Source organism: Pelmatolapia mariae, linkage group LG3_W, assembly GCF_036321145.2.
Source record: "Pelmatolapia mariae isolate MD_Pm_ZW linkage group LG3_W, Pm_UMD_F_2, whole genome shotgun sequence".
Lineage (NCBI taxonomy): Eukaryota > Metazoa > Chordata > Actinopteri > Cichliformes > Cichlidae > Pelmatolapia > Pelmatolapia mariae.
The window spans coordinates 52125354-52150799 of NC_086229.1; the positions used below are offsets into that span (position 1 = coordinate 52125354).

The following is a 25446-nucleotide window of genomic DNA, read 5'->3' on the forward strand; positions in this document are numbered from 1 at the left end:
GAGACAGAGTCTGGCTGGTTCAGATGCTGGCAGTTGTCGCTGCAGTCTACCGGTAGCGTCTCCTTTCAGGCCAGGATAGATGAATGTCACCGAGCAGTGACTAAGTTTGTGGTAAAAGGCTTGCACCCATTTGCCACAGCAGATGCCCCCGATTTTCGGTAAGTGAATGTGTTTAATTGTAGGCAGGGACATTACTGGATATTCTTGTGTAATTGCTACAGAATAATTTATGTTATACTTTGTTATTGCTAAAGAAGAATATTTATTTTATTATTTTACATTTACAATTTTTTTTCCTGGGGACCCTGTGACACCCCATTGAAGAGCCATAGGCTGTGGATCTCTTAAGATCTCACTGTTGGGTTTGTAAGGCCATGTTACTCCTAAATTTCTATCTTGTTCAAAGAGAAGATATAAAACAAAGTTCTAAGCTAATTGACCTTAGTGTTCTCCTTTTTTAAAAATAAGAATCGAATCGTTAAACAGAACTGAAAATGGACCAGTAGGCAATAGGTGAAGTGTCTTGGCCAAGGACACAACGACTGAGACTGTCCAAGTCTCGAACCGGCAATCTTCCGATTTACAAGGCGAACTCCTAACTCTTGAGCTACGATCGCCTATGTACAGTTATCCCACTGACACAGAGAGGGGAAAAATAGAAGAATCTAAGCCAAGGATTAAAACAAACATAATTATGTAAATGAATAGTGTTCAAGCAAAAAAAATAAGACTATCTGTTATCACATATGCTTTGATAAATGAATCACGATAGAGTTGCTTTATCGAAATGTTTTGTTATCATACAAAGAATTTGTGGACAAATACAAAATATTCATACAACTAAAAGTATCAACTGACGTTTTTAATGCTGCACCAAAAAGTGTCCTCATACTGTTACCAAAGTCAGCAGGAGAATGCATGGAGGACTTGTAATCCATACTGTATCAATAACAAGTTTAAGGAACTGTTTTTCAGCATGTTGCACATTCGTAGGAACCTGTTTATCCTGTTTTCTGTGACGTGAATAAAGTTTTGGAGAAGAAAAAACATTCCTCACGTGACTGGAGCAAACCACTGCAGAGCAGGGGAGGAGCCAAGAGCGGGGTGCACAGACATGGCTGCTGTTTGACGAAGCGGATCGAAATTAAAGGAGAGACACAAACCGTCACGTCAGTGTGGATCTGACACCAACGTCTGTATCTCTTCTATCGATGCTTGTATCGATCCGCCCAGCCTCAGCTGAAGCAGCAATGAGTTCGTATCAGTATCTGAGAGAGTTCATCAAGGAGAGACTAACTGCTGTTTGTGAAGAAATCTTCTCAGAGGTTCAAAAAACCATCGTCCAGTATGAAGAGGAGATCAACCGTCAGCACAGACTGCTGGATATCAGCCGGAAACCCGACAGAAACTCACACATCATAGGTATGGACATGTTTTTAACTCTGTGCTGTTCAAGCTCAGATTCTTCAGTGTGACTGACTTTACTAGAAGATGGCTGAACTGTGTTTAAAAAGACCCGTGTTCAGACCCAAACACTACGACATAAATAGTCAGTAAGATTAAAAAAATTATAATGCTAATAATCAAATAACAGGATTTCAGTTGTTGGCCAATATAGCCACCAGCTCAGCCTGTAAACTAGTGAGCTAGAACTAAGAAACTATTCGCTATTATTTATTTATTTAATTGTACTTACTGACTAAATTCAAACAGACCTGAGTTTACCTCAAAGGCTGATACGACAATTCAAAACACTGCAGGGCAGACTGACTGAAAGTTTGATTAACATGTGACCAAAGGACATGATGTTACTGTAGAAACAGACTGACCTGCCTGTCGGGTCAAATGTGCAGGTTAGTTTGTAGTAAAAGACTAACTATGATTAATCATTTCCCTAACAGTCACTGCACCCCCACTCAATTTTAGACAGTCAGTGCGCTGGTTTACATGCTGACACACCTGAGTGACAAACCGTCTGTCAATTAAATCATCACATTATGCATGATGAAAATGGAAATAATACCATTCTGCTTCCCTGAGAATCTTTTTTGTTGTGCTTACATTCTCAGCCTGATTGTATGCACATCACCACTTTAACATCCTGTAAATTGCATCTGTCTGTTGATTTTGTTAAATCAGTTGTGTTATTGTTGGGATCCATGTGAGCAGCTGGTGAACTGATGAAAGCAAATTTTCTTATTTTATGCAATTTTATGTACCTGCCTGTCAAGCTGACTGACCAACACAGTGTAACTTATAGAAGGTGAAGGCATCCATTCAAACGGGTCAGAGGCATATTAAGGAAACCATTACATGGGAACTACATTACAGAGGTACACAATTACAAGTCTGATCACCAGGGTTCATTACATATATTTACCTTTGATCATGACATTGTTTTTGTAACATTGCATGTAGATTATATTAACACAGACATATATTTTGTATAAATGGCTGTTTGCAACTTGTTGTATTGGCGAATTCGGTGAAACCAGTGTAAGGCATTGCAGCTCCATTTAAAGACGCTTATCAGCAGCAAGTGCTCTAAAAGTACTACGACAGGTATGCTGCATGCTGAAATAAATATAATTTACTTACCAGCCTACTGGGAAAAATTATTCCATTGTGGTGCGTTTATAAACTTTTGGCCAACGTGGTTGCTGCTAAGTGTCAATCATTCCCACCTCTTGAACTACAACCATTTTCTTCTGCTTATCCAGGGCCGGGTTGCAGGACAGCAGCTAAAGCAAGGAAGTCCGTACCTCCCTCTTCCCAGCTATCCCCTCCATCATATCAGGGATAACACCGTAGCTGAGACATATAATCTCTTCAGCATGTCTTGAATCTGGGCGTCTTTTCTAGTGACATGGTCGAAAAACCTTTTCTGGGAGCCCAGGAGTCACCTAAGAGCCATCCTTTTCAGGTGCCTGAACTTCCTCAACTGGCATCTTTCAATGTGGGGCAGTATTGACTCTACTATCAGCTTCTTCCTTATCTCTAACGAAAAGCCCAGTCATCGTTTGAAGAACGCTTGATTACATTACTTGCATATGCGATCACATTCTTTTATCTCTATCCGGAGCTTATGACCATAATTGAGGGTAGGGGTCTAGATTGACCAATAAGTCGAGTGCTTTTGGTATCTTTCAGCTTCTTTCACTAGCTTAGGCTCCTTCACCACTTGATAGCTGAGGATTGCCAGGGCCTCCATCTTGACCACCGCCTGACACACGACACACTCTAATTCCTAGGCCAATGGTGTCGAACTCCAGGCCTCGAGGGCCGCTGTCCTGCTTGTTTTCCAACTAACCTGCCCTTGAAGCTTCTTATTGGCAAAGCACACCAGATCCAGGTAATCGGCAGCAGGTAGGGCCGGGATATCTCAAAAACAAGCAGGATGCTGGCCCTCCAGAACTGGAGTTTGACACCCCTGCCCTAGGAGATGGGACTACAGGAGTGAGCCCATCTACCTTCTTCGGGCTCTAACTAGCTAGGGTATGGCAGTGGTGGCAAACTCCAGTCCTCAATAGCCAATGTCCTGCAGGTTGTAGATAACACCCTGGGTCAACACACCTGAATCAAATGATTAGTTCATTACTGGGCTTCTGGAGAACTTCAAGAAATGTTGGGGAGGTAGTTTAACCGTTTAAATCAGCTGTGATGGATCAAGGACTAGGGCTGCCACGATTAGTCGACTAGTCACGATTACGTCGACTATCAAAATCGTCGACGACTGATTTAATAGTCGACGCGTCGTTTGAAGCTTTGTAAGATCACAAAAGACGCAGGAATAAGTAGCAGGATTTAAGAGTGTAATAACGGACTGAAACAGAAGATGGCAGCACTGCATGTACAAGGATGCCAGCTGCCGTTAAACCCCGAAGAAGAAGAAGTAGCTCTGTCCCAGAATTCATAGCGCAGCCCAGCTCAGTTTCCAACAATGGCGGCAGCTAGTTAGTTTTAATATTACTCTTATTATTCTTTCTGGGTCACAAAATAAACGTTTAACATGTTTTCAGGCGAGAATGTAGCTGTGTAAACCTCAAATATCTGCTCAGTTTGTCAAGACACCACATATTTTCAAAAGCGCTCTGACGTTTTCGGAGACGTCTGTTAACCACTAGCTCGATAGCTAGCAGGGGTTCAAGGCTCACTAGAGCCCGTGAGAACACCGGACTCCCGGCAAATCGTTTTCAAACCCACCGCCGTCTTTCGCTACTCAGGTTAAACATATATAAGTCACTTAGATAACTTAAAAATGTTATTGTTTGGCTTTTTTTTTTGTATTTTATTTGTTCCTGAGTAAATCGGTTTGCCTGAGATTAAAGTTAGAGTTTTTACATAGCTGAATAAATGTCAAGCAGACAACTGGTTATCAGAAGTGTGAGATGCTCGAGAATATACTCCGGTGTCCCGTTATATTTTAGATAGCAAGGAGTTTATTAAACTTCACCGAAACAATCTGCAAATTTCATTAAAATTTAATAAACTATCATCTTGTCTTTATTTTTAGTTAGCACATACTTTAAACACTTAAAGCTGTAAGCTAATGATCGTTATATAAGAGCAGATGCATGCTGGTGCAATAAGCTGTACGTTTTACGTCCAATGGATGCATGACCTGATTAGTCGACTAATCGCAAAAATAATCGGTGACTAGTCGACTATCAAAATAATCGTTTGTGGCAGCCCTATCAAGGACACATCTAAAACCTGCAGGACACCGGCCCTCGAGGCCTGGAATTTGCCACCCCTTTATCACGATATATATTTGAAAATTTGCGATAACGATATAACTGACAATATAATTGACGCGAGACAAAATACAAAATACAACTCCACAACTTTACTAGCGCAAAAACCCCATCAATTTATTTTCACTTAAACAAGCAGCTGTTTTTTGTGTGCATTAAAGCTCACTGCACACTGGATTATAAGGTGCACTGTCTATTTTTGAGAAAATTTAAGGCTTTTATGAGCACCTTATAGTCCCATAAATATAGTAATAACAACGGCCTGCTTGCATGTTCTACAAAAAAATTGTGCTTTGGTGGCTATCTGACGGACAAACACCAAACCAGTTCCACACACTGAAGTTGCACCATTTTTACAAGCCAATTCTGATTCATCCGTTTCACTCAACGATCCACTTTCCCCCTTCTCATCTTCCCTTGCCGCCATGCTTTTCCGGCCATGTGCGTATGAAGACAAAGGCACTGCACATGCGCGTTTTACCCATATTCTATCGTGATATTTTATTTTCTTATCGTTGCATAACATTGTACCGGTATTACTGTGAACGGTATAATATGGCCCAGCCCTACTCCCTACCCAGGTCTGGTTCCAGGGAGCATGTTTCTGTTATTGATTGTGTATACAAATGTTTTTGTTCACACTATATTTTAATATATTTAAATAATGCAAACACTTAAAAAGCTCATAGGTGATAGTTTTTACCTCCCCAGTCAACTCAAACACTCTGCCTGGCATTTACCTAGTTTATCGAGTTTAGGCTATCAGATCACTGTTTGCCTCATAATGCTGATTGTGGACATTCCCAACTATTTACTTTGGAGGAGATTATAAAACTTTGTAAAAGGACTAAATGAGTCAGGGGACACTTGGTGATTGAACTCTCATGTGATGTGAGAATGTGATTAAACTGTTTATTGGAGGGAAAGTTGCATGTTGAAAATTCATAATTGCAACAATATCATAAATAAATAAGCATGTTCATGCACCTTTGTGTGTGTTAGACCCTTGACTAAAGTTCAGGCGATGAGGTTTGAGGTGTAGATGAGAGACAAAAGAGACCAGTGGTGGAGGAGGCATGTGAAGAACAGAAGGAGAAAGAAATAATGGGAGATACATAGGGAGTGTCCAAATTCATGGGCTGCATCCTTCTGAGGCCGCATTTGTAGGCTGTTTACGTCACAGCGACACGACAAAGGCTGTCCAAATTCGTAGACTGTTCCGAATGCAGCCGACAAATGCGTCCTCCTTTTCCCTGAATTTGAAGGATGGGTCGGGTGTGTCCTTCGTGGAATTCATACCCGGAATTCATAGCGTGGCCCAGCCAATTCCAGTCAACAATGGCACTCGCTACTAAGTTTTAATATTACTCTTATTGCTCTTTTTGGGTCACAAATAAACCTTTAACATATTTTCAGGCGTGATTGTAGCTGTGTAAACTTCAAATATCTGCTTGGTTTATCAAGATATCACATATTTGCAAAACTGCTCCGACGTTTTCGGAGACGTCTGTTATCCACCAGCTCGATAGCTAGCCGGGAGCTCGGGGGTCAATAGAGCCGGCGAGAATGGCAAATTCACGGCACATCATTTTCAGATCATCGTGGTATTTCGCTACCCAGGTTAAACATGATATATATGTCACTTAAATAACCTAAAAATGTTATTGTTTGGCTTTTTTCAGTTTTATGTGTTCATGAGTAAATTGGTTTGGCTGAGATTAAAATTATTAGGTTAGATTAGATAAAATAAAACTTCCCTCGGGTGGGTTCCTCCTTGGTTTTCAGACAGCTGAATAAATGTCTAAGCTGTATTTAGGCGTTTAAAATGTTTATCAGATTTGCCCTTTCTTAGAGAACTCTCAGGAATCAGGAACATTCTGATAAGAGGTTTGTATAGACAGTTAACAGTGTACCACACCCTTTATGTTAGGATGAGCAATTGGGGTGCTCAGACCATTGCATCAGCACCTCACTGTATCACCCTGACTTCAGCAAATATAAGAAAAATTGGCCCTTTGCTCTTTTTCATCATCTCCATAACTTTCCTCCGTAACTGCTTTGATCCTTTGCTCATACTGAGGCTACTGGCTTGTAACTGGCTCTGGCTATTTTAGCTTCAGCCACTTTCAGCAACCTTGTTAGCTTCTTTAACAGGTTCATGTTTAAGTTTCTGATAAGGGTTGTTAGAAACGTTGTCATGACAGTCAACCTGCAGTTTACTTTGGTGATGTTTGTGTTTTTGTTCACAGTGAGGAGCTTTGACATTAACAAAATGTGGTAACTGTAAATTTTACCAATTGAGACATCACTGTTTCAGTTTGCGATCGTAGGTAGCTTTGTTCTTTTCCACAAAGGCTTTTTTGTTCGAACATGCTTGAGATCATGTAGCACATACCATCGTTTCACAGTGTTGTAGCCTTTAGCAAGTCTACTTATATGGTCACAACATTGTGCTCATAATCAAAATCCCTGAATGGGATTTTCACTTTGAGCTTCACTGTTGAGCTCTATTGTGACGGTGGTTATTAACTTTCCCTGTTCAGACAGTCTTTCTGCTTCATGACACCAAAACCCAACATAAATGCTGCAAATATGACAAGAGCAGTGTCAGCGGCACCCTATTAAGCTTGTATATTCACAAATTTATATATTAATATATATAAGCTTGGTGCTCTTTATATTTCTGATGTGACATTTACACATTTGAGCCCTGAAACTTGAGCATGACTGGGACCTCACTGTGGCACCAGTTATGCTGAGCTTTGTAGTTTTTGTATAATTACATGAGTGACCTTGTTTGTTTGTTTTTTTTCTGTTTGTTTTTTTAGTTCCTGAAGACCTCCCACAACAACACGACTGTGTGGAAAATGAGAGTGTGGATGAGCAGCAGGTCTGTAACCAGGAGATGAACTCCAGTTTAATCTTTTTCCAGATTAAAGAGGAACAGGAGGACCCAGAGCCTCCACAGATTAAAGAGGAACAGGAGGAACTGTGCAGCAGTCAGGAGGGAGAGCAGCTTGGACTGAAGCAGGAGGCTGATACCTTCATGGTGACTCTAACTTATGAGCAAAGTGACCACAGTGAACCAGAACCAAACAGTGAGCAGTTCCTTCCTCTCAGCTCTCCTGAAGCAGACCTGAAGAAAAGAACAGATCACAGTAAAAGTCTAGACGACACTCTTGTGTCAGACATTCAGAGTAAAACTCATACAAGGAAAAATTCTGTGCAATGCAACACCTGTGGAAAAATGTTTCCCTATAGATCCCATCTGATTACACATCTGAGAGTTCACACAGGTGAGAAGCTGTATTCTTGTACCGTTTGTGGGAAAAGATTTGGTCAGAAATCCGATTTGGAACGTCATGTACGAATTCACACGGGGGAGAAACCGTATTCTTGTGCTATTTGTGGTAAAAAATTCAGAGAGAAGTCAGGTATGGAGCGACATGTGAGAATTCACACAGGTGAGAAACCGCATTGTTGTAGCATCTGTGGGAAAAGATTCATTCAGATGATACAATTAAAGAAACACATGAAAATTCACACTGGTTAAGGTTTCATGCTTAGAAAATGTGGGACAGCTGTGAGTCATAGCAGCGTGTTGGTGGTAGAGCTCACACTGACCAGAAGTCAAGTTACTGCGACACCTGAGTGAAAAGCCATTCTCAAAGTGAAGAGTGAAGCTCACTTAAAAAAAACAACAACCCAGAAACATTGTAATTCTTTATTCTAATCAAAACACAAGAGTGATTTATTTGTTGAAACTTTTATTCGTAAAACAGAAGCAACAAAGGTTGTTGGTTATAAATTGATAATGCTGCCCATTCATACTTAGCATTAAGGCTAAAGTGTGACCCACCTGCCACTGGGACACAAACGTCAGTAAAAGAGCAGTAAGTTCTGAGTAAACTAATCATGTTCTATGTTGGTTGTAATTCACTTTTTATTTAAATAAATGTATTTCTATAAGTATGTAACTTAACCTGCTCCTAAGTAATGTAAAGCTGAATTTCTGTTGTTATTACTGCAGCCCACATGCAGTACCATCATGGCCCACCAGGAAGCACTGCCCTGCACTTTGCTGCCTTACTGTTATAATTATTTCAGGGAAACCCTGGCATTTTTACATTTCATGAAGGTTCTAGTTCAGTATGCTACTGTTCTTTTATTTTATTGTTTATTGGAGTTAATTATCCTTTCTCAAAGTTTAAATAAATATTTCATCAGAACTTCTTTTGAGTATTTTTTTTTTTCCTGCGGTGTCTCTAGAAGCTGCTTTCCCTGCTCTGGATTTCAGATAAATACAGCGTATTATAGTTTCTGTTTGCCTTTCCATGCTTTAACGAGATGCACGAGTTGTTCATGTGGTGTAGCTGCAGTAACAACTTTGAATTTTTTTTCTGAGTTTTCTCATTGCTTTTTGCTCATCAAATCAGTCATTATTTGTATTTTATTAGATTTTATCTTATTATGTGGTACAGAAAGTATCACATTTTTAAAAGTATGAAATCAATAGAAAATTAACTCCAGAATCCAAAGGTCTTGAAGAATATGAAAAGGAAATAGCATGACACCGAGGCAAAGACTCAACAACCAGATATGAGGAGGAGAGAGTTAATTCACCCCCAGGGGGAAATTTACAAATTCCAGCAGCCTGGATGTATTTGAGGACATTTTGTTCCTTTGACTCACCTTTTTCAGACTGAAGACACGCTATTATATTTTATCTGTTTTTATTTTTCAGTTACACAAGAAATACAATGAATAAAACAAAGTTTAATATTGATTAGTCTGAGCTGGATTAGTATTATTATCATCATCACAGCATTCATTTAAGCAGATTTCTAAAAAGCCAGCAAGAAAAAACAGAGTGAGACTTTGTGCCAATGTAGAGCTGCATGACTGTGCTTAAAGGGCCACTAAGTATACATCAAGACTAAATATAAGCACTTAATGGTATTCTGTGTATTACAAGCTGTTTATTGAATAAACAAAAAAAACAACAACTTTAATGTTCTGATTGAGTTAGCTTATTTTTGTAGAAAATCAGGGGTTTCCTTCATTTCCTGAGTCATCATTGCCTTATATCTTCATCCTTTTTCAGTGAGTGATGTAAGGGACTTTTCCAGCGCAGTGTTTAGAGTGCTTCATTTGGTGAAAGCTCATAATGCACATTTCAAATAACTAATAAATAAATAATTCAGATCTAAAGATACTGATGGAATAAAAGGCACACAGTTATGTGCTCACTGTTTTGCTAAAGCCTCAATACAGACATATCACACTGCAATGTAATGAGCACAGTTACACAAAGACTGTCTGCAAATATTAACTAAACCGTTCTATGTACTACAGCATGCACATAATGGTAAATGTACTGGGTGCAGAATTAATTTAACTCAGCGGTCCCAGACCAGTTTATGTCCGACAATATTTTCATGGACCGAATTTTAAGGTTTCACGGATCAATACAACAAAATAAAACCAGTACCGGTACCAAAAAAATGAAGATTTATTCATAACACACGGGAAAAGACTCAGGGAAACAGTGTTAATGATAAACACATTAAAATAAAATAACTATAAAAACCCTGAAAACCATAAATTTCACACCCGAGCCTCAACTCTTGCGGCCCGGTAACTGTCCGTGGCCCGGGGGTTGGGGACCGCTGATTTAACTGACCAATCAAAGAATGTACCATTGGATCCTGTAAACCAGCGAACTACGTTATGCTGATCAGGTAACTAGCAGTTTTTACTTTAGCAACCTAAGGCTAACATTTGTAGCATTTGTACCCATCAATCAGAAAGGTCTGAGGCTAAAACTGGAGCAAATATTACTCTGCCAGAGGTCTACAAAAATCTAAAATAAATAAATAATATTATTATAAAGCACAAATTATTATTAGAGAACCTGTTTAGGAGTCCCAAAGTATTTAGTTACAGCTGTGTAAACAATGAAGGAAATAGATAGCTAATAAATACTGGTCCTTGTCAGGCCACCTGAGTCCAAAAACTGGTGGTAACATAGCCAGAAATAAAATTTATATTTACTAAAATGTAAAGCTTAAGTCACGTAAATCACTAGTATTTCAAAACGAGTCTGTTAAATATTCCTGATTTATCTGGATGCAGCAGACACAAGATACTCCGATAATAGTCGTCTATATATAAAATGATACTGAGCTAAATCATTTCAGATACATTATTCAAAAGTATAGGTATTAATATTTACCACAGAAAGGTAAAGAAAGCTTCTCCAGATGAAACCCAAGCCAAATGAAGCCTGTCAGCGTAATGGTCACGCTTGAACTTTTTCACCAGTGCAAGTGCAATGCAGTACTTGAGAAATACATACAGGAGAAAAGAGAACTACTATGAAAAACTATTTCGCTTTTGCACAGATTTTTTTCTTCTTTTACAGTGTTGGCTTATTAATTCTGAATGAAACCTATAAAAACTTTGTGATCTGTTTTCCTGTTTTTCTTCACAGGAAACCAGACTGATAGTCACTCCGTTCTCTCCAGCACGCTGTATTTCATCAATATAACCATTCTGACCTTTAACCCTTTCCATTTTGAAATATTATGTGTGGAGCGTAAAACCATCATGTTTATTATTGATGATATACCAATGAAAGCACTGTAAAGTCCCCTTCAGTTTGAACTCTCATTAAACTTGATCCAACACTGGAAAATCACATAGATCAGCACTAGATGACAATTTATTGTTGTTCTCATTTCATGCGTCACGTCTTTGAGAAGGATTGCATTTTATCTCAGAACATATAGACTGGTCTGAGCATGAGTGATCAATATATAATGTCTGTTTGTTTTATTTATGGGACTTCATTAAAGCTTTTTATTCCCACATTTTTCACTCTGAACATAATGGAAGATGGACTGTGCTCTGTTAATGGGAGATGTTTTTGCAAGGGAGTGAGATAATCGAGTCTTATAGCTCAGAGTAATGGTGGTAATCAGAGGGCACAAAAGTCCCTGTTTTTCTGATGAGATCATGAGGGGGATTTGACATAAAGAGTGGGTGAGTGAACCACTCTATAAAACTGAGAGAGCCCTTGATGTAAGGAAGTTCACTTTCGGTTGTGCTCTAGTCTGTGTCTCTACAGCTTGATCTCCTCCTTTTTGTCTGTTTTGTCTTTTTTAGTTTTCTTGGTGTATTGAAAGTTTCTTTCAGTGAACTGTTCTGCATTTTAATGTCCCATCTCCTGTGGAGTTTTTTTTTCTTTGCATACTTAAGAATGCTTGTAACATCTGGCTTGGTTTTTTATTTTATTCAACAGCTGACCACTGACAGCAAATTTTCTGGTTCCTTTGCTCTGACATATTTACCAGCTGAAGGACTGGTGTAATCTCAAAACTTCAAAGAACAGAGAGGGAAAACACACTTGATTTTCTGTGGAGAAAGAGAAACCAACATATTTACTGCTGCAAAGAGGACAAAAAAGAACATCTCACTATGGATCTCTGAATTCCAGGAGAACTCAGGCTCTCGTCATGATAAGGTAATGAAGATTTTCTTTTTTACTGATCAACAGAGTATCTCTTAGGTCTGCATAATGGATGAACATAAATGCCATGAAACAGTCCAAGCTGCAGCAGAAAGTAAGAATGATCTTTTACACTCAGCAGCAGAGCCAAAGACCAGAGCTGGATTCTTAAAATATTCACATAAAATTACACTGGATCCAAACACAGCACATAAAGAGCTCTTACTATCTGAAGGGAACCGAAAAGCAACATTAAAAGAAGGCGGACAGTTTTACTCTTGTCATCCAGAGAGATTCACTGAATATGAACAAGTGCTGAGCAAAGAGAGTCTGACTGGACGTTGTTACTGGGAGGTGGAGTGCAGAGGAGGAGCAGTTTATGTAGCGGTCGCATACAAGAATTTCAGCAGAACAGGAGGCTTATATCATTGTGGATTTGGACTAAATGAGAAATCTTGGGCATTACGTTGTGACACAGAGAGTTATATATTTTACTACAACAAAGTCCAAACTATCCTCTCAGGTCCTCGGTCCTCCAGAGTAGGAGTGTACCTGGATCACAGAGCAGGTATTCTGTCTTTCTACAGCGTCTCTGAAACCATGACTCTCCTCCACAGAGTCCACACCACATTCACTCAGCCGCTCTATGCTGGACTTGGTCTTGTGTGTTATGGAGTCACTGCTGAGTTCATTCAAGTTGAGACTGAAACACTGGGTGGACCGAGCTTTTGCTGTTGTGGCCCCAAAATTAAGGAATAATTTGCCCCTTCATATTAGTCTGGCCCCAACACTTGAGATTGTTAAAGCACTTTAAAAAACATACCTTTTTTCCAAGGCATTTTATTAGTAGTGCCAGAGCTTCTTGTTAGTTTTATTCAGTTTTTGGTCATTTTTAATCTTCTTTATTTTGTTAATTTTATTTATTGTATATTTTATTTTATTTTATTCATTTTTACTATTTTTTGATTTATTTATTTTATTGTTATTGTATTTTCTTTTTCTGTGTAATGATTATTTTTCTAACTTTTATCGCTGTTACTATAAATAAAGTTGGATTGAAAACTCTGATTTTCAGAGTGTGCCTCAGGGAAATCCAGGCCTCCTAAAACAGAAGAGTGCACAAAGGCAGTATGTGCAAACTCATTCGGGGTCGGAGTGGGTGGGCTGTCCCATCTTGCTTCCATCGCAAAAAACGAAGTTCAAAAAGACTGAAAACAAACGCGCAATAAAGTCACAAATTTAAGAAATGCCAGAGGACTTTTTTTTTTCTCAACGTGGCCCTAAATCTCCTTTGTAGAGAGAGCCACACACCAAACGCGCAAAGTGTTTACTGAGTCAGTCACGTGGTACGGCCGAACGTCAACACGAAGGTCATCAAAACGAGCTCGACACAGACGTCTGTAATTTTTTTTTTCTACTATTCTGCTGTCCACATTTCACTCCAGTAGGTGGCAGTAATGCACCTGTAAGCTGGTTTGCCAACTGCCATCAAGCTCAGAAGAAGGAAAAGGAAGGAAGTGGAGGGGCAAAGTGCGGTTGTTCGAGTGGGGCGGTGTGTGCAGACATGGCTGCTTTTTAACGAAGCGGACTGAAGTCAGAAGAGAGACACAAACTAAAGTATAGATCCCGTCACGTCAGTGTGGATCTGATACCAACGTCGGTTTCACTTCATCGATGCTTGTATCGATCCACCCAGCCTGAGTTGAAGCAGCAATGAGTTCAGTTCAGTATCTGAGAGAGTTCATCAAGGAGAGACTAACTGCTGTTTGTGAAGAAATCTTCTCAGAGGTTCAAAAAACCATCGTCCAGTATAAGGAGGAGATCAACCGTCAGCACAGACTGCTGGATATCAGCCGGAAACCCGACAGAAACTCACACATCATAGGTATGGACGTGTTTTTAACTCTGTGCTGTTCAAGCTCAGATTCTTCCGTGTTTGGTTGGTTGGTGATGAATCTGAAAGTTTATCAGCTTCTCCAGGATTTCTCTAAGCTGATGTTAGCTGAGAGCAGGAAGCTGTTACTTTGGTGATGAATTCAGAGGAGCAAACGGTGATAGTTCAGGAAGCGCGCACACTCTTAATGAGACAGTGTGGTACACCAACTGTTTATTCCATTAACTGTCTATGAGAGCCTCAAAGCGAACGCTCACATAAAAGGGACTGTTTGTTTGGTTAGGGTCTAAACCCTGTGGGCGACCGTGGTTCAGGGGGTTGGGAAGCTCATCTTGTAACCGTAAGGTTACTGGTTCGATCCCCTACCTATGTCTGTCTTGGTCGTTGTGTCCTTGGGCAAGACGCTTAGGTGTCTTGTCTGGTATTGGCCAGAGGGGCCGATGGCAGCCTCGCTTCTGTCAGTCTGCCCCAGGGCAGCTGTGGCTACAACTGCAGCTTGCCTCCACCAGTGTGTGAATGTGAGAGTGAATGAATAGTGGAATTGTAAAGCACTTTGCACAAATGCAATCCATTATTATACACTATTTATTTAGACTTTGATACACGCTTTTCTATTCAGTTTAATTTTGTTCTAGTTAAACAGGTAAAGAAACCTGCTGCAGAACCAGGCTCAGGGAAAGGCAGCCATCTGATTTGGCCTGTTGGGGGAGACTACTGTAAAATAGTTTTTTAAGTGTGTGTTTTCGTCATGACATTAGTGATTATTGTTCTTGTGTTTCTTTGTTCCTCAAGACCCCCTACAACAACATGACTGTAAGGAAGAGGAGGACCCAGAGGCTCCACAGATTAACAAGGAACAGGAGGAACTCTGCAGCAGTCAGGAGGGAGAGCAGCTTGGACTGATGGAGACCATCTGTAAACCTGATATAAAGTTACACAGAATAGGTATGTAAAACTGTGATGGTCATAATAAAAAATGAATTAGGCCTGCAGCTACTGATTATTCTATCAAATAATGGATTAATTGGATAAGAAGTACTTTTGTCTCATTAATGTACAATAATAAATATTATAAAGAGAAAAAACAATTTCAGAGTGAACTGCTCATTGGTTTCCATATATGTGTAACAGTGAACATTGTCTTTTTGTGCCATGTTAAAATGTAATTTTTTAAAGAAATCTTTTTCTTAAATCCAAAAGTAAATCCATAATTTCAAGTACAGTAATGTTAAATACAATAAGGTATGCATGCAACCTCACATAAGGCATGAAAAATTAACCTTTTCTCTGTTGGAAGGTTTTATCTCCTGAATGTGGAAGATTTGGTTTGTGTTCAAATTTGAGGTGTTTTTTCATGTTTAAGTGTGCAATCGAATGATTGAGTATGTATTGTAAGCCTTGCAGTGGGTGAAATGAAGAAGAGCGAGCATACAGTGGCTTGCAAAAGTATTCGCCCTCCTTGAACTTTCCCACATTTTGTCACATTACAGCCACAAACATGAATCAATTTTATTGGAATTCCACGTGAAAGACCAATACAAAGTGGTGTACACGTGAGAAGTGGAATGAAAATCATACATGATTCCAAACATTTTTTACAAATAAATAACTGCAAAGTGGGGTGTGCGTAATTATTCAGCCCACTTTGGTCTGAGTGCAGTGAGTTGCCCATAGACATTGCCTGATGAGTGCTAATGACTAAATAGAGTGCACCTGTGTGTAATCTAATGTCAGTACAAATACAGCTGCTCTGTGACGGCCTCAGAGGTTGTCTAAGAGAATATTGGGAGCAACAACACCATGAAGTCCAAAGAACACACCAGACAGGTCAGAGATAAAGTTATTGAGAAATTTAAAGCAGGCTTAGGCTACAAAAAGATTCCCCAAGCCTTGAACATCCCACAGAGCACTGTTCAAGCGATCATTCAGAAATGGAAGGAGTATGGCACAACTGTAAACCTACCAAGACAAGGCCGTCCACCTAAACTCACAGGCCGAACAAGGAGAGCGTGGATCAGAAATGCAGCCAAGAGGCCCATGGTGACTCTGGACGAGCTGCAGAGATCTACAGCTCAGGTGGGGGAATCTGTCCATAGGACAACTATTAGTCGTGCACTGCACAAAGTTGGCCTTTATGGAAGAGTGGCAAGAAGACAGCCATTGTTAACAGAAAACCATAAGAAGTCCCGTTTGCAGTTTGCCACAAGCCATGTGGGGGACACAGCAAACATGTGGAAGAAGGTGCTCTGGTCAGATGAGACCAAAATGGAACTTTTTGGCCAAAATGCAAAACGCTATGTGTGGCAGAAAACTAACACTGCACATCACTCTGAACACACCATCCCCACTGTCAAATATGGTGGTGGCAGCATCATGCTCTGCGGGTGCTTCTCTTCAGCAGGGACAGGGAAGCTGGTCAGAGTTGATGGGAAGATGGATGGAGCCAAATACAGGGCAATCTTGGAAGAAAACCTCTTGGAGTCTGCAAAAGACTTGAGACTGGGGCGGAGGTTCACCTTCCAGCAGGACAACGACCCTAAACATAAAGCCAGGGCAACAATGGAATGGTTTAAAACAAAACATATCCATGTGTTAGAATGGCCCAGTCAAAGTCCAGATCTAAATCCAATCGAGAATCTGTGGCAAGATCTGAAAACTGCTGTTCACAAACGCTGTCCATCTAATGCACAGGTGTCGAACTTCAGGCCTCGATGCCCGGTGTCCTGCAGGTTTTAGATGTGTCCTTGATCCAACACAACTGATACAAATTGCTAAATTACCTTCTCAACATGTCTTGAAGTTCTCCAGAGGCCTGGTAATGAACTAATGATGTGATTCAGGTGTGTTGACCCAGGGTGAGCTCTAAAACCTGCAGGACACCGGCCCTCGAGGCCTGGAGTTCGACACCTGTTATCTAATCTGACTGAGCTGGAGCTGTTTTGCAAAGAAGAATGGGCAAGGATTTCAGTCTCTAGATGTGCAAAGCTGGTAGAGACATACCCTAAAAGACTGGCAGCTGTCATTGCAGGAAAGGTGGTTCCACAAAGTATTGACTCAGGGGGCTGAATAATTACGCACACCCCACTTTGCAGTTATTTGTTTATAAAAAATGTTTGGAATCGTGTGATTTTAATTCCACTTCTCACGTGTACACCACTTTGTATTGGTCTTTCACGTGGAATTCCAATAAAATTGATTCATGTTTGTGGCTGTAATGTGACAAAATGTGGAAAAGTTCAAGGGGGCCGAATACTTTTGCAAGCCACTGTATCAGCATTCTCAATTTTGTTCTGAGCTTTGATGCAAAATTTTGTGCTGCCGAAAACGAGACATTATGACTAGGGCTGAACGATTATGGAAAATAATCTAATTGCGATTTTTTTGCCCCAATATTGCGATTGCGATGCGATATGCGATTATTTTTTAAGGTTTTTGTCTTCTGTATTATTAAACAAAGACAAGCAATACATCATATAGTATGGCCAATACTATATTACATTAATTTTAAACTGTTCTTTCCTGGAAGACAGACCTCTGTTATGATGACATGAGGTGATGCATGAATTGATGACTGACATTTTTATTTAACTTCTTCAATCACAACAGTATATTTGAACATACACAATAGTTTATTTTTAGCTTACAAACATCTGAGCATAAAGTGCTGACAAGGAACCCTGGTGTAAACATTAAAATGAAAGTCAGTACAATGTGCAGATTGCAGAAATATACATAAAAAAATCAGTGGCTTTACCACACTCAGTTTTTCGACATCTGTGAACTACTAGACAGTCATTAAATTAAAAAATAATATTAAATAAATAAAACTAATAAATAAAAAATACACACATCTTACTGATCTCTGCAGTCAGTAACATTACACATAAAGTGCAAACATAATAGCAATTGTATAAACACACACACAAACACGCCTTTAAATTAAAACTGGCTGAACATCTTGATTATCTGCAGTAAGTAACAGCAACACAGCACAAACTAAAGTGCACAATGAGTATGGCTCAGCTAGCCATAATCATCCTAGCTCACAGGTTTTTTGCTAGGAAGACCAGCATATCTACTTTTGCTGGCTTTAAGGATGAGCGAGTGCAGGTCACTATATTCCCTCCAGTGCTGAACAGACGCTCTGAGGGGGCACTTGTGGCTGGCACACACAGATATTTGCGGGCCATCTTGCACAGTCGTGGAAAGTGAATGTTGTGCACCTTCCACCAGGCTAAAGGATCATCCTCTCCGTCAATGACAGGGGTCAACAGGTAACTATTCAACTCTGCCTCCACGACATCTTCAAGTGGCAGAGGCAAAGCTGAAGAGGCCGCACTGGTTTTAAAAAGACTACCAAGAGTCTTCTTTGCCTTTCCCCCAGAGGCCTGTGCACTTGGAGAATTTTGAGCAGTTTCAGTGCGAGACCTCTTCTCCTGCCAGATGGGAAGAGAGACATTAGTTTTGCAGTTAGCTTATATATAAATATTATGTGTTTGTGGAAATATAATTTTCAAGGATTTACCTGATTATGTGTACGTCTAGCCGATTCCACCATTTCTGTCTTCAGTCGGGCCTTAATGGCAGGAAGGTTGTCTGCGCTGATGTATTGCGTTTTGAACCTAGGGTCCATGAACGACGCAACATCCAAAAGCTCCTGGGTGTTGAGGTCACTATACTTGTCGTTGAGGTATGCCAGGACCTTGGTTTTAATTGATCTAGTCAGATCAGTGTCCTCAGCATCTTCAGCCAAGACTGATGTTGCCAGAAGATGGAGAACTGGCTTGAGGTAGGAGATGCTCACATACTCTTCTCCAGAAAGAGCATCAGTAAATTCGGAGAGAGGATGCAGTGCCTTATGAATGGACTCCAACACTTCAGCATCCTGCCAGGTTGGGATGAGGGAGCGTGCATGTCGGTCACCTGTCAATACCTGTGATATGGCTTTCATCTGTTCCAGCACTCTGGCAATCATTTTCTCTTTGGACCCCCATCTTGTAGGGCACTCAGTAATGAGAGAGTGCTCAGGAAGCTTAAGCTCCTTCTGTGCCTCAGTGAGTGCTGCCTTTTTCTTCCAACTGTGTGAGAAGTGCCCCACCAACTTCTTGCACAGCCCAATTGCTCTTGATACTCTACCATCTTTGATTGCATTTTCTGGAGGGAAAAAAAAGTAAAAAGTAAAATTAGTGTTAGACATACAATTGCAGTTATGATGCAAGGTTTCACCATTTCTCTCTCTCTCTCAAATTCAAAGTTGCTTTATTAGCATGACTATGGGAACAGTGTTGCCAAAGCTATTGTTACATACATCATGACATACAAGAACATAAGACCATAAGACAAAAACAAAAAAGAAAATACATAAGAAGAGGTGGGTACATCAGTGTGGGGTTGACATAACATATCTAGAATTAACAGCAGTAAAGAACAAGATAAAAAATAGTGTGGTGTGTTTGTGGGAGAGAGTGATACACAGGCTCGCGCATGCGCACGCACACACACACACACACACACACACACACACACACACACTCTCTCTCTCTCTCTCACGGCAGTAACTTACCAATAGCAAGATGTAATCTGTGTCCGAAACACTGGAGCCTGGTCCATTCGTTCAGCTGTGCTGCTTTCACCATATTTGACGCGTTGTCCGTCGTTATGCAGACAAGGTTGTCTTCAGGGAGATCCCAACACGCAAGCCCCTCTCTCAGGCCAGCAGCAATGTTTTCCCCTGTGTGGTCTTCGGGGAAGTAGGCCGTTTGTAGGCTGCGAGCTTCGAGGTGAAGGTCTTCGGTAATGTAATGCACCGTCAGACTTTGATAGGGCTCTGCTGTACGGCTTGACCACATGTCTGTTGTCGCCGCAAAAAACTCAACAGCCTTTAACTCCGCTGCAACCCTCCGCCTACATTGCATATGTAGCTCGGGTATTGCAGTCTGACTGAAATACGTGCGGGAGGGCATTCTGTACCTCTTATCCAGTGTAGTTACCAAATTATTGAATCCAGGCTTGGTCACCGTATTGACGGGCATCATGTCTTTCGCGATGCAGTGGGTTACTGCTTTGGTGATTTCCACGTGCCGTTTTGAAGTGCGTTCATATGGCGTAACACCTTCAAACAGTTCGGTCAGTGATCCTTGCCGAGTAACGTTACTAGGTTTATTCTGCACACTACTAGATTTTTTAGCCATACATCTATCATACTCTGTTTTGTGGTGAGTCTTAAGGTGCTGGTACAAATTCGTAGTGTTTCCCCGAGATGTAGAAACTCTACCAAGACAGGTTTTACACAGTACCTGACTCTGTGCGACATCATCTCTTTTAAACCCAAAATATTCCCACACGGCTGATGTGCAGTTCCTCTTTGGTACTAGCATCCCCGCAGGCTCTGGTTCTGTTGAACCTGAGGCCATTGTGTAGGCTACAGCTTTGCTTGCTAGTTCACTCTCGGTAGACTGTTTCAAAACTTTGCTCCCCGTGTCACGTGACCAGAGTGCAGCCTCTGTGGTTAGACAATGGAGGATGCAGCCGACGTTTTGGGACACAGCTAATCCCGTTTGATCATATCACATGTTTTACTCGCGCATGTCACGTAAACAGAGTATAATCGCAGCCTTTGCGGTTAGAAAATTGCACTTGATCATGTCGCGATATTATCGCAAGTGCGATATATCGTTCAGCCCTAATTATGACATGGCCTTTTACCGACATGCATGCTCAGGCTGTAATCACCATTAAGATCTTTACTGGGAAAGTTATCAGTCCTTCATCTCAAACCACTTGATCAGCAAACTCTGACATGCAGAAAAGCTTTGCACCTGCTCCATCCACCACTGTTTCTTTTACACAGAGAAAAATCTGCAGAAGTTGTTTTAAAGTATGCAGATAAACTATTAACTTGGTGTTTAAATTATGCAACTTGCTGAAGCTGGCCTATTTTATACAGAAGCAATTCTTGTAGCAAACAGGGGTGAGCCAAAAGGGGTGCATGGGGTGTACTAGATCATATTAATTTTAAGGCTTGCGTAACATTTTTCAGATTGAAGGTGAAATAACATAAAATATTATATTAATTAAATAAAATTTTCAGAAGCCAATAAAAATGTACAAGGGCCAGTAAACTCTGAGCCACTGTCTTGAGAGTTGTTAGGTTGGACACTGAATTATTAATATTAAATAAAATCTACACCATCAAAACATCTTGTTCTCTTTTCAACAGCACAAAAACTGGCCTCCGATTAAAATCAGAAAGTCTTCCAAGAGGACAAAATAAAGATTTTTTTATGCCATAGTTTAGATGCAGATATCTATATAAAATATATTATTTGACTTTGATCTTTGACTGTACTTGAAATGAACCTAAGTACTAAGAGAAAGATCACGTGTGTCCTGCATGAGGATAGGGATTTGTGTTGGTGTGTGGGGCTGTAGCCTGTAAGTTTATATAAATCCAAAAGTAATGTAATGAACAGTGTAACGAATTACTCCTTCCAGGCGAAAATAACTGTAACAATGACCTGACACACACAGCTTTTGTGACGTGTTGCGTTTTCTTTTATTTTGCTTGGTTTAGCAGTTCGCGTTTTTGGTCTAAGGCACTCTCGAGCCAGGAGTCAGCTCCTTCTGCAGCTCCTGCACTGCACACACTCCTCCTGTCAGTCTCGCCCGTCACTATATTTATGGAGAGAGTCATTAGTCACAGCACACACACCTGCCCCCTCTGCCGCCCTGACGCCACCTCAAGAGTTCACTGCACCACCCTCCCACTGCAGCAGGCCAGAGACCACACCCCTCCCATAGTAGCATACTGCATTACTTTAAAGAACGGTTATGAAATACCTTCAACATGCACACACATTTGCCCACAGAGCATACATGTATGTAATGCCTTTGATATACTGCTTAGAGATAGTCGGGACTCAGTGAGAACCTAATGAGAAACAATAAGAGAACCATTAAAAATTCGAATCGTTAAGTGATATTGAGAATGGAATTGGAATAGCTAAATTCTCATCAAATCTGATCACTACTGAGGGGTCAGATCAGAAAATGTTTTCTCAACGGCTTGTTTTTCTGCATTTGTCTCTTCAGACCTCCAACAGCAGCATGTTGGTGAGAAAGAGGAGGGTCTGGATGAGCAGCAGGTCTGTAACCAGGAGAGGAACTCCAGTCTGGACCAGGAGGAGCCAGAGCCTCCACAGGTTAAAGAGGAACAGGAGGAGCTCTGCAGCAGTCAGGAGGGAGAGCAGCTTGGACTGAAGCAGGAGGCTGATACTTTAGCAGACAACACTGCTGCTTCAGAGAGTCAAACTGAAACAAGGGAAAAGTCTCTACAGTGTGACACTTGTGGAAAAACGTTTCAGTATAAATGCTTACTGACTGCACATTTGACAGTTCACACAGGAGAGAAGCCATATTTTTGTAGTATCTGTGAGAAGAGATTCATTCGGAAGATCCAGTTAAAGAATCACATGAGAATTCACACTGGCGAGTATCCGTACTCGTGTAACAGCTGTGGGGAAAAGTTTATTGACCTATCAACATTGAAAGCTCACGTGAGAATTCACACAGGTGAGAAGTCGTATCCTTGTAGCACCTGTGGAAAAGAATTCAGTCAAAAATCAGCCCTAAAATCTCACGTAAGAGTTCACACAGGCGAGAAGCGCCATTGTTGTAGCACCTGTGGGGAAAGTTTCATTTGGAATATGCAATTAATACGGCACATGAGAATTCACACAGGTGAGAAGCCATATTTTTGTAGTACCTGTGAGAAGAGATTTATTCGGAAGATACAGTTAAAGAATCACATGAGAATTCACACTGGCGAGGATCCGTACTCGTGTAACAGCTGTGGGGAAAAGTTTATTGACCTATCAACATTGAAAGCTCACGTTAGAATTCACACACGTGAGAAGTCGTATCCTTGTAGCACCTGTGGAAAAGAATTCAGTCAAAAATCAGCTCTGAAATCTCACGTAAGAGTTCACACAGGCGAGAAGCGCCATTTTTGTAGCACCTGTGGGGAAAGTTTCATTTGGAATATGCAATTAATACGGCACAGGAGAATTCATACTGATAAACAGTTTCATGGTTAGAGAATATGGGGACAGCTGTGAGTTACAGCAGTGTGCTGGTGGTAGAGCTGACACTGAGGAGGAGCCTTTTGCAGGAGTCTGCTCCTGTTGTGTAGGCTTGTTCAGTTCTGTTGTTTATTAGAGTTTATGTGTTCGTAAAGGTCCAGGGATCGAGTTCTGTTATTGTTCTACTGAAGCCTCGTCTTTTTCTTTTTTTATTCAAAGCAAGAGTAACCAAAGCTGAGTGTGTTCATTCAGGGTTTTAAGTCTCAGTAAGTGTTAAACATCTAGTTTTAGTTTTTATATATACCTGAATATATAATATTTATGTAAGCTGTGTCATATGTCATATTGTCTCACAGTCACACAGTGTAAGGATTTTCAGGGATGGTACTTGGACTTTGCTGTTGTTGTTGTTTTCTTAATATAAAAAAATCCAGCTGTGTCTGCTAAATGCAGAATAAACTAAACTAAATAAAGATTACATTCAAACTTCTTTTGACAGTTTCACTTTCAGGAGGAAAATGTTTTAATAAGTCACTTATTGTGAATTACAAAGTCTGTGACACACAATTTGCAGCAAGAAATCCAACAGCAAATATATTGTCTTCTGCCTGTTGTGGTATCTGCTATTAGGAGTGTTTATTTGTTGGAGGGTGACATGTTATCAGAACGAGTGCATAATCAGCTCAAACCTGTCTGTCTAGAATACTTCCCTTGTGGGCCAGTAGTGCAATGGACAATCATCTGACTACGGATTAAAAAAATCCAGGTTCGACTTCTGGCTGCTTTAGTCTCTTTGTGGCCTCCCTATGAGGGCGAGAACACACTTTATGGACATGTAGATACTGGGTAAGGGAGAAATGCTGGTGGTACTAATCGTTTGGATTCAAATGAAAGTTAGAACAGCAGCTCTAATGTCTTGTGTGTATCTAACTGTATACTGCAAATATCACAGTGTACTCATGTCAGTGCACTCGTAGAATAAAAAACAAGAGCTTCATTTCTTTGAATAATAATTTTGTTTATGTTGTTTCTCTTCTACTTCACGGAGAAATCAGTAGTTCTTTATTGATCACAAAGATTTTTTTTTCTCACTTTGTACATTTGTGAAGAATGTGTCATTACATCTACATTGATCTGTTTGTCTGCTGTTTTTGACTCAGCAAACACTGCAGGAAGTTTACTTTTCATTATTATAATCAATGAGGAGGTCATTGTATTTAATGTGAACAAACTCAGGTTATTTATTAAAAAAAAAAAGTCTTGCCTTCATTCCAGGATCTGACAATGTGAAACTAATCTGAGAGAATAAATGAAGCAGTTTCCCTCCTTGGTGCTTTTGCACTGATTTTAGTTTCTGTTGGCAATAAGTTCATGATGAGCTCTGTGTGTTTGACTTGATTTCATATGCAAGAAAATGATTACAACTGAACCTGCAGAAAACAAAGTGAGCAGAGACTGAAAGACAACTGTCACACAGAGCTGAGCCGAGGGAGACACCTGGTGGACAAACACAGACACGACAACAGAAAACACTAAAGCGCAGAGGGATGACAAACAGCTGGAAATAACTCTAGGAAAGGATTGCTGTGCATCAGAAAAACACTCAGCACACACTAATATCATGTTGGCTTCATTAAAGAAGTGAAACTGGCTGACAGAGTGAAGACACCAGGCTATTTTGAATAACTGGTTTGTTTTTCAATCTGAGCTCCAAAGGTTAAAAACACATCCTTTTTCATGATTTCCTGTCCTGTCGACACATCACTGAAACAGGCATCAAGGTGAACAGTGGCTTTAAACCTGGAAGAGAGGAGAACTAGGGACAGAGCCAAGCTAACAACAAAGAACAGGACACTTTCTTTCTCTCTCTTAAGAGAGACAAATAATTTGTGTGGCATCTTATTTAATGCAGAACAAATAGTCTGAAAATAGTTATTTCAAAACAGCCTTGGCTGCATTTTTAGGTAAATAGCTGCATATAACTTTGTCTGCAAAATTTATGCATAGATTTTTAATATTTACAATTTATATTTGCATTTCAAATTATGAAAATGATTCGTTAAACATGTTTGTGGTTGTTACAGTAAAAAATATCACTTTTTTCTACTCTGATTTTATGTTTTTTTGTCTGATTTAATTGTGTTAATACAGTATATCAAAATGAAAAAAAAAACCCTGTAAATTCACATAGGTTGTGCTGAAAAGAAT

At 40.2% G+C, this 25446-nt stretch overlaps 2 protein-coding genes across 3 annotated transcripts; one reads left to right on the forward strand and one right to left on the reverse strand.

Moving 5' to 3' along the window:
* The first annotated feature begins 1095 nt into the window (after window positions 1–1095).
* On the forward strand, window positions 1096–24507 carry LOC134624601 (zinc finger protein OZF-like). 2 transcript variants are annotated; one of them, XM_063469603.1, is made up of 5 exons: window positions 1096–1422; window positions 2232–2333; window positions 7583–8050; window positions 14951–15103; window positions 22250–24507. In XM_063469603.1, exons 3-5 carry the CDS (start codon window positions 7660–7662, stop codon window positions 23251–23253), a joined length of 1548 nt encoding a protein of 515 aa, XP_063325673.1. In that variant the 5' UTR covers window positions 1096–1422; window positions 2232–2333; window positions 7583–7659; the 3' UTR covers window positions 23254–24507. The 2 variants fall into 2 exon arrangements, with proteins under 2 accessions (XP_063325673.1, XP_063325672.1); XM_063469602.1 differs by lacking the exon at window positions 2232–2333.
* LOC134624626 (E3 SUMO-protein ligase ZBED1-like) lies at window positions 17617–19238 on the reverse strand. The gene is made up of 2 exons (XM_063469635.1): window positions 18684–19238; window positions 17617–18594 (listed from the first exon to the last, which is right to left on the reverse strand). Exons 1-2 carry the CDS (start codon window positions 19131–19133, stop codon window positions 18202–18204), a joined length of 843 nt encoding a protein of 280 aa, XP_063325705.1. The 5' UTR covers window positions 19134–19238; the 3' UTR covers window positions 17617–18201.
* Window positions 24508–25446: the final 939 nt, after the last annotated feature.